The 15,648-nt window shown below is 41.0% G+C and overlaps 1 protein-coding gene across 3 annotated transcripts in view; it reads left to right on the forward strand.

The window, feature by feature from the left end:
* The window catches only part of ITPK1 (inositol-tetrakisphosphate 1-kinase), a 159,352-nt gene extending 143,968 nt beyond the window's left edge, over positions 1 to 15,384 (forward strand). For all 3 annotated transcript variants that reach the window (XM_017813868.1, XM_017813869.1, XM_017813870.1), the window contains 3 exons: positions 1,524 to 1,591; positions 3,046 to 3,208; positions 8,770 to 15,384. In XM_017813868.1, coding sequence (XP_017669357.1) covers positions 1,524 to 1,591; positions 3,046 to 3,208; positions 8,770 to 9,092 — 554 coding nt within the window. In that variant the 3' untranslated portion in view covers positions 9,093 to 15,384. The remainder of the gene's footprint in view (positions 1 to 1,523; positions 1,592 to 3,045; positions 3,209 to 8,769) is intronic.
* The last annotated feature ends 264 nt before the right edge of the window (positions 15,385 to 15,648 follow it).

Genomic DNA, 15,648 nt, shown 5'->3' on the forward strand with positions numbered 1-15,648 from the left:
AATAACTCACCTGCTCTGGAATACATACGAATGACATTCATATAGTAAATATTTATGCAATGGTAACCTGAGTCTCACCTGTTAAAAACAGTGTTTTATGTCATGTGGAAAGGGGGACAGTTCTCTCATTTCACAGCAAGTTCATGTGTCATTTGTTCCGGAGTTTGTTTATAAATGTGCTTTGGAGAGAATTTCCTGGATTCCATCATTTCAGAACTTCCTCTCCTTATTTTTACCTTGGTTATGTATGTGTGTTTAAATTAAGGATCACTTGTGCTCTCCCTTAAATGAGCCTCCCTGTTCATGTGAGGCCCAGTGTTGAAAACCCTGGTGGGAAGTGTCCTTTGGTTTATAGATACTAGATGTGTTGGGGGAAAGTAGGAATGGATTTGTCAGTGAGAACAGCGATCCTTCTATATGTCACTAGAAAGCAGCACTTGAAGATTTCTTGTTAAAGATTACTTAGATTTCCTTTATGGAAAAAGTGCTCCTTTCCAAAGAACTGCATTTTTGTGGCCCACCAAAAGCATAAAGGAATTAGCAGCACATGGATGGGAGCATGTCCTACTTGCAACTGGACAAATCCAGGACGTGGAGATAGGATCAAACTAAAGGAAATTAATAAACAAGTGCCAGTTTTTTGTCCCTTTGCTTAGTGTTTTTGCAGATTGTACTATGTCCATTGTCCATTGCATTTTGCACACAAATATGTATTGTGTTTGTATAGGTATATTAGGAGCCTGGTAAAAGTCCTTGTCTGCAGCTATGTATGCCTGTATTTACATTTAGGTCTGTTCTATGTCCTGATCAATCTAAGTAGACCAGAACCTGTGTTCGTATAAATTATTAGGATAGTTGTTTTATCCTTTTGCATTTTGAAGGGAACATTTTAAGGCATCTTTCTGAAAATGCCTTAGCTAATGCCTCATCTGTTAGTGTAAGCCTTGAAAGTTGTCTGCAAGTCCACATAAAAATAAGCTTAGTAGGTAGGTTAGGGTAAGTGTCTCACTTTCTTACCCAAATCAGGAGAGTTTGAGGGGGCCATGCCACAGGTTCCTGACTAGGCAGATCTGATGATCCCCAGCTTCACAGGGATCTCAGTGTACCCTGGGTGCTACTGGCCTACTGCCTGCAGTGAGTGCAGCTTCCCCCTTCTGTCACACACCTTCCCCTTGGAACTGTCACTTTGAGTATGGCAAATTAGTAGAAATTAACTTCATTATCTGACTGAACATAGGTAATTGGCTCTGCTGGAGGAGAGGAAACAATTTCTGTTAACCCAGGGCATTGTTCTATTTGTCTGTGGTCCAAGAACTGTGGGTGACCTGTCTGTGGGTCCCTGCCTGTGCAGGCAGCCAAGTGCCAGCAGCCAAGTGCCTGTGGGTGAGGTGGGTGGCAAGGATGGTCCAGTGGGGACCAGGACAAGATTCCCAGGGCTGCAGTGCCACCTACTGTTCCTTGCACTATTCCTTTGGAAATTAAAATCTGGTATAAAGTTATTTACAACCTGTTTCTAATTGCAGACAGAGAATCAATATTTTTCAACAGCCACAATGTTTCCAAACCAGAGTCTTCATCCGTCTTAACAGCAGTAAGTACACTTGGTCTTTTTCCCTCTAGCACGGCTGGAAAACTATCTAGTCCTTTCCTATGGAAGCGTTAGTAGCTAGTGACTCTCTTTCACAAGTTGTCTGCTTCTGTGTTGCAGGCTGAGGTCTGTTTGGTACCACGAACCAGCATGACTGTGTACCCCTCTGGTTTTCCTTACCGAGCTCCGGTGAGGAAGCACTGATGCAGCAGGGCTGTGCTGTTTGCCATGCCCAAACTCCCTAGGGCTAATCTAGGCAAAGGGAAGAACAAGGTTCTAAATGCAAACACCTGGCTTTTTCCTGTCCAGAGAGATTAATAAGCATAAATCATCCTTCTACGACTCAGTTCTGTGAAGAAAGACAAACAGTGAAAATTCAAGCAGAGAAATGGTGTTGGCACAAGGCCACAGAGGGCCAGTAGCTGTCTGTCATGTGAGCATGCCCAAGCTGTGACCACAGGACCATTTCTGGATGTCCTTCGAGACCAGCAGTGCCAGCACCCTGCAGTTTCATGCTAGCATTACCAGTCCTTTTAATAAGCTTTGCACATATCAATCCTAAGAAGTTCTTGGGCACTCGACTGCTGAGAAAGTCGCTTTACAGCACTGGGTCCTTTCAATCTCTCAGTCTCAAGATTCTTTTCTGTTTCACAAGCTCTACTGGGGATTAGTCTCGTATTTGATTGAATTTGATGTGCAACACTGATGCTAAATATTAAAACTGTAATTGTACTATTCATAAATCTCTTTATGGTTATGTTAAGGGAGAAGCCATTCCTAAGAATTTACTCTCAAACTTAGAGAGTTTGCTCCTGTGGTTTACCTGCCATTTCACTCATACACGTACATATTCCATACATCTGCTGTGTAACATGTGTAAAAAGTGAAGAAAATTGCATCTTCTAGTCATAAGTAACCTGAGTCACTAATTTTAATAAATATTGATGGAATAATTTATACATGAAAACCCCCACAAAAAGTATGCTCTACCCTGAAGATATCAGCTGAATTCTATTGTATGGCTCAGACTAAACTAACAACAGGACTGTGTCCTATCAGTTCTTTAGTGTAGATCTTGATCTACATTGAAATAACATTGATATCCAGAATATTTACAGGCAGGGTTAAATATGCCACCTGTATATGTTTTTTAAAGTGTAGATCTAGTACTTAAAACAGCGAGTCTGATTCTCCATTCATTCTTACACTGCTCTGCTTCTCCAGCTGCACCAGTATGAGGAGGAAGAACTAGGTACTTTAGAGCAGATGAACTTCCAATATAGGAAGGATTCTGAATTATGAAAGCACTTTTCTCTTTGCTGTCTCTCTCTCTTTCATGCCAATGGTGGTCTGCAATTAGATTTGGTGGATATGCACCTGGAAACTTCTGAAAATCAATCTTTCCACTAAAAAGGCTCCTTCAGAGTCCCTTAGTAATGTGTTTTTTTCCATTACAGCTGGATAAAATTGAAGGAGTATTTGAGCGGCCAAACGACGATGTCATCCGGGAAATCTCTAAGGCACTCCGGCAAGCTCTGGGAGTTTCCCTCTTCGGAATTGACATCATCATTAACAATCAGACTGGGCAGCATGCGGTCATTGATATAAATGCATTCCCAGGTGAGAAAAGCCTTTCCACTCCTTCTTTGTAGAACAAGTTTTACTGCTGGTGTCTCACATCATTGCTTCCCAAGTTGGGGACAGGAAAGTAGCATCTAGATGGTTCTGAGATCAAATACAGGCCAATCTGGGAAGGGGAGAACCCTAATCTAGATATGGAATTGGCAACTGAAATATTGGCTCTTAGGAGATATGGTCAAATTTTAGTGGCCAGTTGTAACATGGCTGTCATGCCCTTCCCTGCAAAGGGATGCCCAGGAACTGCAGTCCGGGACTGTGTGCTGGAACCTGGATTTTCTGGACCTGGCCCTCATTCTGAAATAAAAAGAAGAATAGTAAATTCTATTTTAGGAGAGCCTTTAGAGATTTCTGTTTTTTCAGACACTGTGCTATTTAAAAAGATGAGGGGGTGGAAGCAACAAACTGTTCCGTTGAAAATCTCTTCCTGTGCAAACTGATTCCCCACAAAAAGACATTTGTGCACAAAAATAGTACCAGGAATCTGAAGATGATAAAATTGTAGGTGCACAGAAGAGTGCTGTGAAGAGTTAGTATCCTTGCAAGTGCACTCATAAGTGCATCCTGGAGTAAAAGAATAGATTAGAGCATCTAAAACTAGGTAAATTTATCCTCTGCTTTTTTAGTTAACATATGTCTTGGAAACAACTAAATAAGCTCCTTGACCGCTGCAATTGTTATAAGGATTTTTAAGGTCTGTCACTTGTGCTAAATTCAGTAGTCTAACACAGGAAAAGAACACATCATCTCATTTGATGCTCTTTTGTATGGGATTTTTCTCTTTGAGAATCTCCTCTCATTACCTGAATAGTGATGTTTTTTCCCAGAGACATACACAGGCTGTTTCGTAGTTTCTTTAACCTGTCGTTGAAGACTTTGAGTTTTCAATATGGCTGTGGTGTCTTTACATCTAGAGATCTTGCCCTGAGCCTCAAGTCTCCTAAATCTTTCCATTTGGGTCCTCAGTCCTACTATTGCCCTGTAGTGCCTTGCTGGTGTATCTCCACAGTGAGTGGCTTCCTTTCAATATTCTGCTCTGCTATTCTCAGGTCACTTTGCGTCACAGTTCTACCATATGGCGTGGATGCAATCTGCAGACCTATGAAAACGCTCTTCTGCCAAGAGCAGTGAAACAACCTAAATTTGGTGTCAGATGGAGCCATATCAGTTTTATGAATGGGATTATATTTCAGACACTGGGTCTTGAAGTCAGCGATGCAGGAGATTCTTTTGCTTTGCTACATCCCCCATTTTGGTTTGGTGTTTCGGGTTTTTTATATTTTTTCAAGTATTGTTTTTGATTCGGTACTTTGCACAGAGTAAAATTCCCCTCTTCTTGAAATGTTGAAAAGTCCAGATTGGGGAGCAACTAGTGGCAAACATATATGTGCATATCTAGAGAGGAGTAATGTCTTCTTGTTGTGGCAGAAGTTTTCAGAACTGCCTTTGGCCTCATGCTCTGCTGTACTTCTACCCTAAGGCAATAGTTTTCGATATTCAGCCCAAGTTCTGTGTTTCAGTCTGCACAGTAATTGGTCTTTGAAGGGACGTTGAATTAAAAGAGTGGTTTAGTCCTTGCAGGAGACTTGAGAGCATGGGGAAGCTTCTTATGCACAGACCTATACTGTGTCTCACACAGCAGTGTTTTGGTGGTGAACATGTGGGTAGTGAAGGTAGCTACTCGCTTTATCGCCATGGGATAGGTTGAAGACCAGCTGGAGAAGGTCTAGAGGATAGCAGCAGGGACCAGACATACGGAAGAGAGGCTGGGAGAGACAAAAGTGCCTTCAGATTTGTAAAAGGTAGCAGAACTGAGAGAGAGAGATGCCCTTGCCCTCAAGGGCTGCTGAGATTGGAGAAGAAGCAATGGTGTAAAATGCAACAGCAGCAAAGTTACATTTCAGCACAGAATACTCGGTTGTTCAAAAGCATGTTCAGCCCAGGCAACTGCATTTCTCTCCAAGGGCCAGTATGAATAAAGGCTGAACAGGTTCAAGGGCTGACTTCATTGACAGGGCTAGCACCTTGCTAATGAGAATTTCAAACTCAGCCACTTCAAACGAATAACTAATGGGCTGCATCAGTGGTGGAATCTCCCTGTTCCTGGCTCAGTGCAGTCCCAGGAAGGAGCCCTCCCTTGCTCCTCTTCCTGAAATCATCCGAGCCTGCAATGGTTGCAGTAGAGCCAAACTGGACCCAACTTGGACCATCCAGGGATCTGCTGCATTCTCTGCACCACTGCTTTGAGAAAGGGAGGGAAAGAGGTGCCCTATAAGGAGCATTCACAGCCTCTTCCACAGAGCTCAAGCCACAGCTTGGGGCCAGGCCTAACCAAAGCCTTGTCCAGGTGCCTAGAGGCTTGCTGCCTTAATTGTGTGCTGTCTTTTATGTTTACCAGGCTTGAAGCTCATTTGAACCTGCCATTCCATGGATGTCATGTTGAGATGAGTTTAACGTCAGAAGTGAGAGCAGATGTACCTGCAGGAGGATGTTGTCTGTTACCTGCTCCATTAGCACCAGCAACTCTTCAAAAAAGATTTTAAAGATAAATGTTTGAAAGGCCCGTAGTGTCTCTTGTTCAGTGGGAAACCACTGGTACTATATTTAGCAGTGGTTACCAGCTGAGATATCTGACTGTAGGGACAGTCACGTAGCATGTGGGGTTTATGTTTGTCTGACCTCAGATAAGTGACAGAAAAGGCTCCATCCACATAGCCTGCTGTTCTGTGGCTGTGGCTGAGCTCAGCCAGCCTGAGCAGTGGCTTGTGTGTGTGTTCTGCAGTCTGTCCCTGTGGAGTTGGACTGCTGGCTCTGGGTGAATATGAAAAGCATCAGATCTGAACATGCACTTTGTGTGTGTTAATACATTGGCACAAATGCAGGACACAGACCATCCATTTTTCTCTGGCCAGGGGAAGATGCAGAGGAGCAGAAAATCAGGGAGAGTCTGAAAAATTGGGCAGGTAGCATCTGTAATGCTAGCTTAAAAATGCTCATATAGCCATTTCTTGCCTCCACCAAAGCTCGCAGGGGCGGGTGCTTGTTTTTAGATGCATTGCTGGGTGCACATTTTTCCTATCCATGCTCAGCCAGAGGACTCTGGAGACTTTTCAGCATAGCAAAATTCAGGCTTGTTGTAGACAAGCACTTCCAAAACAGTTTCAGCGGGCAGTGCTAGGATAGCACCTGCTGGAGCATGATTCATGCAAGCTGTGTTTTGAGGCATGCTAAACTTATATCTTTCCATTGATGCCCTGTGTGACACTAACCCTGAATTCATTGCCAGTAGTTTCTGAAGGTGTAATTTAATCTACCCTTCTTGATTTTGTTATCATTGTAGCACAGGTGATGTCCCACAACTGATTTGTTTGAGAGGCCTGCAGCAACCCTCAGAACCAAACAAGGCAATATCCATAGTTGGCAGCCTTCCACAGGTGTTCTGTGACTCAAGAGCTGAGACATCTAGTTCTCTTCCTTCCTTCCTTGTATTTCTTTTTTACAATTTTGTGAAGTTTCTTCTGAATGGCCAGGCAGAATTACTCGGGCCTTTCCACCCAGTGTGCAGAGGGCTTGCCCAGACTGAGCCTATCTGTTACGTACAGCTTCCTTACCCTGTACCGTCTGCTGATTTCAGGACTAAATACCTGGCCGTCTTATTACTTTTAAATATTTAAAACAACCTTGTGTGTTTGCAGGTGCCCCTCACCAAGGCTAGTTTGTTTTCAGTGAGCAGACATGGAACACTCTAGGCTACTATGGATCTCCTCTCTGAATATTAAAGCTGTTACTATGGAGATGGCTTATTCCCAGGGTGTTTGAAGCACTCTGAGTAGATTTGAAGGTTAATCCCACAGCTTTTACATAAGCAAGAAAGCATAACAAGCACTTCTGTCAAAGAGGTGGAGATCCTGTTCTGACTCCCATGGCCAGCCCTAAGAGTCCTAGTTGCCCCCTGCCGACCAGTGGATTATCATGTGGGGCACTGGGAAACTCGATGTTTTGAAATGAATGGTTTGTTTGGTGAATCTGTTTAAGGGTCTTTGAGAAAGCAAAACTATGAGCTGTCTTCTCACATTGATGGTGTTTTGTGTGACCTGTTAATTATCTGGGAGAATTGTGAGCAAGTACAATAAAATTCATATCAATGTCTCAGCCTAAATAAGAGTTATATGGTTAACATATGGGTTATAAATACACCATAAAATCACCACAATTATCCTCTTACCTTATGTTTCTGGGAAGTTGGGGTTTTTATTGCCTAAGGAAGTTGGTCTTTACAGGAGAATGGAGATCAAAATTGAATTATTTATGGATCTGAAGAGCTATTCTGCCCAGTGATCACATCACTAAAAGTGTGTTAAAATGTGCATTTACTTTGTGGTCTCTGGTTCTGCTCATATGCTGCTGTGTGATGTATGCAATTCACATGGGTCTTTTAAACTTATTTATTGCTTCAGTGTTCCGTATTAATGCCAGGTCACCTTCAGAATACTTTTATAGACATTTTAAAACAGTCAGCCTATCCCATTAAATAATACCAAATGTCATATGTCACCTCTAAATACTAAGGCAAACTGATAACAATTTTAGGTAATGCAGTAGCAGTTAAGATCCATTTCAAGACATTGTACCCATATGTTGCATGTCTGGTTCAATTTTAGAATAAATGCAGTGATAAAACTGTGCCTGTACCAGAGTGTTTAAAATAGAGCCAGAAGCTCTGTACGCCTACTGCTACCCTTTGTGTCACCAAAAATGTCGTGTCTCCTGGTATTTGAGCAACTGTTTTAACTGGGAAACTTGTTATTAAACTGCATTGTAAATTGTCTGGAATCACTTAACAGAACATGCAGAAAGGTGGTTTCAGTACCAAAATAAAAGACTGATGTTTCTACCAAATACTGTGTCATTGGTGCATGTTTCCTGTGCCTTGAGTGTTTTTTCAGACGTAGCAGGAAACATGTTTTAAGTGTCAAGTCAGGTTAGATTAGACGAGCATTACATTGCTTCTTACACAGTGGGAAGCTGCCTTTTCTGTAGGATATAAAGCCAGCCCTGCTGTCCTCTGAGGTTTTCCTAACTGAGGGTATTGCTTGGCAAATTCTGGAGAGAGTTCAAACCCTCAAGGGAGCTCTACATTAGAGCTACTTGCCATAGTAAACCTGGAAAGAGAATGGAAAAGATTGTCATACCCCAGAGTTTGTAACTTAGGGAAAAACCTGGACTTGGCAGCAAATGGTAGAATATACCTAAAATTATATATACACATATATACTTGGAAGGAAAAAGAAATAGCAAATCTGAAAGACAACAGTTTTTCTCATTGGAAAAAAATTATTTTTATTGCAAGATTCTCTATTCCTCTTTATGCTAATCTGCTTGTGCTGTCACTTAAAATGATGTCATGGAAAAGAGCCTTTTTATTATCAGTTGGAGGGCAAGGACAGCCCAAGAAATAAACTGTTAAAAGAAGTCTTTCAAAGAACCTAGGAAAATTACTCAATTGCCTTTTTTTTTCTTTCCTTTGTTTTTTCTCTTTTCAGGTTACGAGGGTGTTTCTGAATTCTTCACAGATCTCCTGAACCACATAGCTGCTGTCCTGCAGGGTCAGGTACCTGAGGTGACCCAGCTAAACCGCAGCAAGCTGCTGGCAGAGCAGACCAGTGGGATCATGGACGAGCGGATATGCTGTGCTAGCACAGGCTGTCTCAGCGTCATGGGAAAAGACTCCTCCTGGATTGTGGAAAGCGAGACCAACAGCTCAGTAAAACTGCAACACCAGAGACTAGGCTGCAACTCAGCAGTGTCCCCCAGCTTCCAGCAGCACTGCGTCGCTACGTTGGCAACAAAAGCTTCTTCTCAATAACTTGCCAATACCATGGACTGAGAAAAAGCCACAGGGATACAAACTGTGGTCTCAGAGCCAGATCAGGCTGTAACAATACAATTGAGAAAAAAAATGAAAAAAAAAAAACAAACCAAACACAAAACACAACACAAAAAAGCAAAATCAAAAAACCCTTCCATTTGATTTAACCTAATGTGCTGATAAAACGGACTGAAAGGGGAAGAGTGAGAAAGTGATTCAGATCCATTTCATCAGATTCCAGTTGCAAATCTGTAGAGAGTTTACACATACATGTGTTTTAACACTAGTCCTTTCATTGTGGGAGGGTTGCTCTTTCATTTCTATTGTTCTTTGTAATCACTGGTGACCAGCATTTTAAAATCGGACCTCATGGTATCAAGAAGATAATAATTTTGAAATGCAGTGTCTGAATGTAACAATGCTAGAGATTTTTGCCTAAAATATTCCCTGTTCCTTTTTTTTCCAGGTAGGCCATTGCAAAAGAAGGCTAAGACAACTTCATTATCACTAAACCAAATCTCTTGAAACATTGACCAGTCAAGATGTTGACAGTAGCTTGCTGTGAAGCCCCTGCACTTTGAGTAGGACAGAACAGCCTGCTTGTTCAGGGGCAGAGCCAAGGTGACCACCCCTGTTCCAACCTTGCAGTTCTTCCCCCAGGCCTCACTGCTTCAGTCAAAAGCAGCTTCTAACCACATTTGCCAACAGTGACATATTTCATCAGAGGGTGCCAGTATTTAGGCTGAGTGATTTGAGTAGATTCAATCGTCTGCTAGTACTGAAATCCTGGAAGAGTTAATGGAAGCAGTTGATCTCTTAGCGGAGAATTTAATTCTCTGTCCGTTGCACTTGTGAGGACTCTGGGAGAGCCCTGAAAAAAGGCTGGCAGAGCTGTGCATTTTCCTTGGAGCAGTACACCTGGTCTGCATATCCTGAGGGGTAACTCAGTTGCTGCCTTCCACAGATGCATGCTGCTGTGCATTTTTTTCTGCAAATTAAATATAAACAGAATTGTGTACCTTCATATGAGGTAGAAGTACAGGACAGCTCTAGCTTGGAGACCACGTTATTTTGTTGCAAGCTGCCAGGTGAGGCCCTATGGTAATTTACAACAGTGCTTTATACTCTTTGTAAACTAAAGCGTGGCCAATTTGTTATCTCTTGAGATATGCAGTGAACCAGTGGTGTTCACCCTCTATTGCATCTTCTAGCATGGCAGCATCTTCTGCTGTTGAGAATTCCTGCAACTTTTGCCAATTCTGAACACTAAATTGGAAATATCCAAGTGCTGAGAATGGAGACACTATTTTGGTAGAAGGAGTGGCCTTCTATTCCCCTTATAAGCCCTAACATACATTTTAGAGTGGTGGTGTTAAGAAAATTTCCTTAATTAAGCTCCTATCTTGCATATACAGGAATGTCTGTCTTTCTAAAGCAGGTGTTCATAAAGCATCCACCACTGCAGCACCTAATACCAGTTTGGTTAGTATCATCTGTTAGATAGCTACTCGAAAGGATCTAGAGCTTAAAGCCCAGGTAGGTCATGGAGAGAGGATTAAACTGTAAAAAAGATGTCACCACCCTACCTGATAGTACCAGTCCTGGAGGGGAAACAGTTTTGAAGAGTGCTGTGTAGCAATTCTTTTGTGTAATGATTTTTCCTTAGGAGAAATTGGTCTTCTTCCAAAATGCCATTCTTGGGGATTTCCTGTAGCCGAGATTGATTTTTTCAGGATGATTTACACAATAGAAGATGATTCCACCTCTAGAGGGATTACTAACTTTAAAATATTTCTTTGGGGACTGAAAGGACCTTATGAGTGTGGTATAGATCAGATTCCAGGGTACACGTAAATGCAGCCAACTTCCTCAAGTATTGCAGATCAGTTCTGAGCTGGGCATGCTTCACAACCCTTGTATGCTTTGAGGCTGCTGGATCCCATGTTGTCTGCAGCTCGCAGGTCTTGGATGGTTGTGGTGTGAGTGAGTCAGATGTACATAGGGGTTTATAAAAGTATTCATGACAGACCAAACCTTTCGTAAAGCCATGACTGAAATAAAATTGACATCTACACTTCGGGGTTTGTTTTTGTTTGTTTAAAATAAAAAGTGTTTTTACGTTACATGTGTAACAAAAGATACCCTCAGGAAGGAACTTGCCAGTGCATATTTTTGTATGGTACTTTCTTGTAACCAGCTGGTGGAGTGTTTGTAGACTTGCCTATTGCTCCCTTTATTACATTGGCTTGGGCTTTTTTTGGTTTTTTGGTTTTTGTTTCTTTACTGGGTGGTGGGGACGGAGCAATGATATTAAAACTGCTTTACTAACTCAAGACCTTTCAAACTAAGTATGTTTACATGAACTGAGTGTTGGATCCAATGGAAATGTCTGTATGCTGTTTCCTAGTTAGAACATCAGATAAGAGTTTTATTTTCCTGGCTGCCTTCTGAATTTTGGTTGGCCTATTTTGCACTGCTTTGTTTCTCCAAAATAAACTACTGAAATATAATTGTGCATTTTAAACTTGTTTACAAATGATTGTTAGAAGTTTATTTTGTAATTCTCTTAATGCTTGCAGAAATACTATATTTAAATATTACTCCAGACCTTGGCAGTAACTAGAAAACAAGTTTAGGTCATTGGTGTGATCAGTGACATTTTTCCCATAGTCTGTAATTTATTTTTTATTTATCGAATGTATCGGTATCACTTTAATTTACCAGGTGCAGATATGCAAGTACCTGTTGTGATGTGGCATTACAATAGAGTTTTCACAGAAATTACCATGCAATTGCTATACTACTATATTTCCTTGCAGAAATTAATGTTATGGCTCGTATATTAGAATATTACTAAATCACAGGGGCAAATCGGGAGACCAACTTTTAAAAGCCAAAACTGTAAATTACCAAGTGTCCAGACATACAGTTACATTACTGCAATATATTCAAGCATGAGTATGTTATTAAGCCTGTGCTAAAGTGCTTTTTTGAATTGCTGCCTCATTTGGTAATTTCAGAATAGTTTTGATTTAAGATAAGCTTCACAGTAAGTTAGTTAATACTCTGTAGTCTTGTCTTTCTTTGTAAAACTAGAGGAGTGCAGTAGCATTAGACCATACCAGAATGCCCTTGCTCTTAAAATTGCAGACAATCCGAGGAGCTTTTCCATAATGTCTGTTTGAATTCTGTTATTGTGGGTTAGAAAAAGGTTTTTCTGTGTTTTCAGAGGCATCGCTATTATTGCTGTGTTGATGGGAGCAATTGTATTAAAATTACATGGTCACCAGTTAGCTTTTTAGGGATTTATTTTTGTTCTGCTTCACTGTTAGAAATCCACAAGAACACCATTAACTTGACTGGAATTTCTCCATGTTTTGTGCCAGCATGGCGGAGAAGATGGGACTCTGGTTTCCACTGTAATTACATAATCAGCTTCAACAGGTGAAGATTTTTCCCTGTTGAAGAGAACTTAAGTAGTATTACTGCTGCCTGCGATGTAAAGTCATCGCCACCCTCCTCCCCCTCTAGCTGGCTGGGCCACATTGTGCTTGAGTTTGTAGCCTATGCCAGAACATCCTGGTCATTATGTGAAAATGTGAAAACCAGTTGCAGAAATGCAGCCAAACCAGGAGCATCGGTGCTGGCACTTGTGGTTTGTGGAATGTAGAACTGTCACTGGGCCAAAGATGTTTTGCCTTTGGTTGACCACGTCTGGCTGTGCAACCTTTGTGCTGAGGAGCTGATCGACTGGGCTGGGTGGCAGAGAGGATATATTTATTAGTACTATTCAGACTGTTGTAATGATAAAGCTGTTCAAAGATCTCCATCCTCAATGTGGGAATGTTTGTGCAGAGCAGGTCTGTAGCAGGGTGTGCTGATAGAAATCTAACAGTTCAATTTGTTTTCATTATAGATGATTACAAATTAAGGACCCGACTCTGAGGTTTTCAGGAGGTTATGAGGATTGCTCAAGATAAAGCCTCCAGTTCTTCAGATTAAACGTGAGCAGTATCCAGCCAGGGAACAACCAGGTGGAGTAGTGGTTGGACAGCAGAGGCAGAATACAGTCCAAAGGCAACAGATTAAATGGGGCCAGAGGTGTTTGAATTGGCTAGCAAAAAAACCAAAACAAAACAAAGGAAAAATGTTTCTTGTTGTTTCCATCCAATTAAAAAAATCCAGACTTCTCAGTTCTTAGGCTAAAACACTGGTTTCCTAAAGTCTTTGCCTGGCAGCAGTGACAAGTGAGTCAGGCTTTTCCACACTAGCTTGCAACCTTGCCTTCCACAGCTGTGCAGAAAATCTTGGGTTTTGGTTTTTTAGTGAATAGAGTCTATTTTGAGTTCATAGCAGTCTCCCCATGTGCACTCTTGCAGGAATTCACTTGCATTACCCTGCTAAGTTTTTTTTCCTCTCTCCTTTTTAGTAAGAGATGTATTGATTTCTGTATTCAGTATAAAATTACTTTATGGCGTGTTTTGTAATTAGGAGTATGTGAAAATGCTTTGTGTAGATTAAAATATTTCCTTTAATATAATCTCCTCTCGCTTTCATAGATAAATGGACATGCTCTTGCAGATCACATTACTGATTTTATTTGTAATATTGCTTTAATATCTATTTCAGAGGAATGTAACCTCCAGAAAAGTACTTTCCACATCTTCACTACCTTTCCTTTCCCTGTTCACTGTGTGTGGATCCAGGCCATCAACACCTGAGCTTTTGACTGGATGGGTTTCAGATCCTACGTGGATTCTGTCAAAATTACATGGCCACAAAAATTACTAAAGATGGTTGAAGTTTTTGAGGACCCAGGTATAAATGGAGATGTTAGAGTGATTTCTCAGCAACACAACCACAGTAACATTTGCAGCAAGCAAAGGAAATCATTTTCACTCTGTGTGTGCTGTTGGCTGTTGGGCTCTGGTCCACCCTGCTGCTGGGGTAGTTTTCCTGTGGAAATGAAAAAATCCACTGCGAGAAAACATCCTGTATCTGTGATGCAGAAGGAGGGTAAGGAGGGTAGGGCTTGGGAGTAAAATCCTGGCCAGTGGACACCATGATACCAGTGGTCCAGAATTTCACTCTGTGGTTTTTAATAGCAATCTGGGGAGATGTTTTCTTTCTCTCCATGATTCTTATCCTGAATCCACTGGGGCAGATGCTAGCAGATGCCTGTGGCCCACATGAGCTCATTAGCAGGTGACCTTGCCCAGCATGTCATAAGTTTGCAGAGGGCTCTCAATGTATTGGGAAGTTTTTGTTGATGGCCAGGAAATCTTTTGAAACTCCAGAAATAGCTGAAACGGCAAATGGAGTTTATGAAAATCAGGTCTTCCTCTTCCAGCCTTTTTTAAGAAACCCACATTTTATTTCCTTCTTCGTTCTTTACACAGTAGTTTTTAGATATAAATTATTTTAACTTTTTTTTGTGTGAAAAGTCATATATACATATATAAAGTTATTAAAAGGTTGAGTATATGTTGAGTATAAAATAGTGACTTCTTTGTTTCAGATGTTAGCAGTCCCTAAAATGGGTTGTCTATCCTCTTGTAAAGTCAGTGCTGTAAAAAAATATTAAAAAATAAAAGATGTATTAGATGTATCTTTTATTATTTATTTCTGATTCAGTATTTGATACAGCTTGTGTATACCCTTGTGATAACCACATACTAAAAACACTGTCATTTTTAAAATGGAGTAACAACAGTTCCTTGGGATCCCAACAGTTTTGAGAAAATTGGCCCTTTGGGTGTGAATAGTGTTGGATATTGTCCTTCAGTCTCCAGCATTGCTCCCCACCTAAGCATGGCTGAATCTTGGGGACCATTCTGTGTGTGTGCTAGGTTTCACAAGTTCATTGGTATCTGTGTTCAAATCCAGCTGTACAGTGTTAACAAGTGTGTCTTGTGATTCGCTTCAGCCTGGTTCACTATGATTTCTGAAACATAATTCCCATTTTGTACTTAAATTTGTATAGAATTATGTAAACCCATAAAAGACCATGGTTTACTGTAAAACCCAAAATACTTGCTATTTGGCGTCTTCAATTGCATGACTGATCAAATCTGACAATGAAGATGGTGCTTTCATCTAACAGCATTGATTTCAATGGTAGTATATTCATTTTCTTTTTGTTTGCCAAGCACCTGTTTTTGGACAATGTTTTGGTTTCAACAGTAAAGCAATATGCAGTAGGTATTGTGGCATTATCTCTGTAATTGTTTTGAAGAGAGAATTGTCCCTTTCCAACACATAATGAAAATAAATGCCTTATAACAAGTTCTATTTTGCTTCCTCTTTCTGAGTGGATAGGGCAGCGAGATGAACAGCTCATTGGGAGAAACCTGTTTTCATGAGAATTTGATGTTCGCATTCTTCCTGAGTGCAGTTGTTTGCAGTTGTTTCGGACCTCCTGGTACCAGAAAGATTTGATTTGGTTTCTCTTCTAACACTTAGAGGGAAGTCAGCTATTTTTATCTTGCTATATAACACATCTTAACATCACTGGGATTTAAGCTACTCTTATACATATGAATTTATTCATAGC

The sequence above is a fragment of the Lepidothrix coronata genome, unplaced genomic scaffold (assembly GCF_001604755.1).
Source record: "Lepidothrix coronata isolate B3197 unplaced genomic scaffold, Lepidothrix_coronata-1.0 Scaffold43, whole genome shotgun sequence".
NCBI lineage: Eukaryota > Metazoa > Chordata > Aves > Passeriformes > Pipridae > Lepidothrix > Lepidothrix coronata.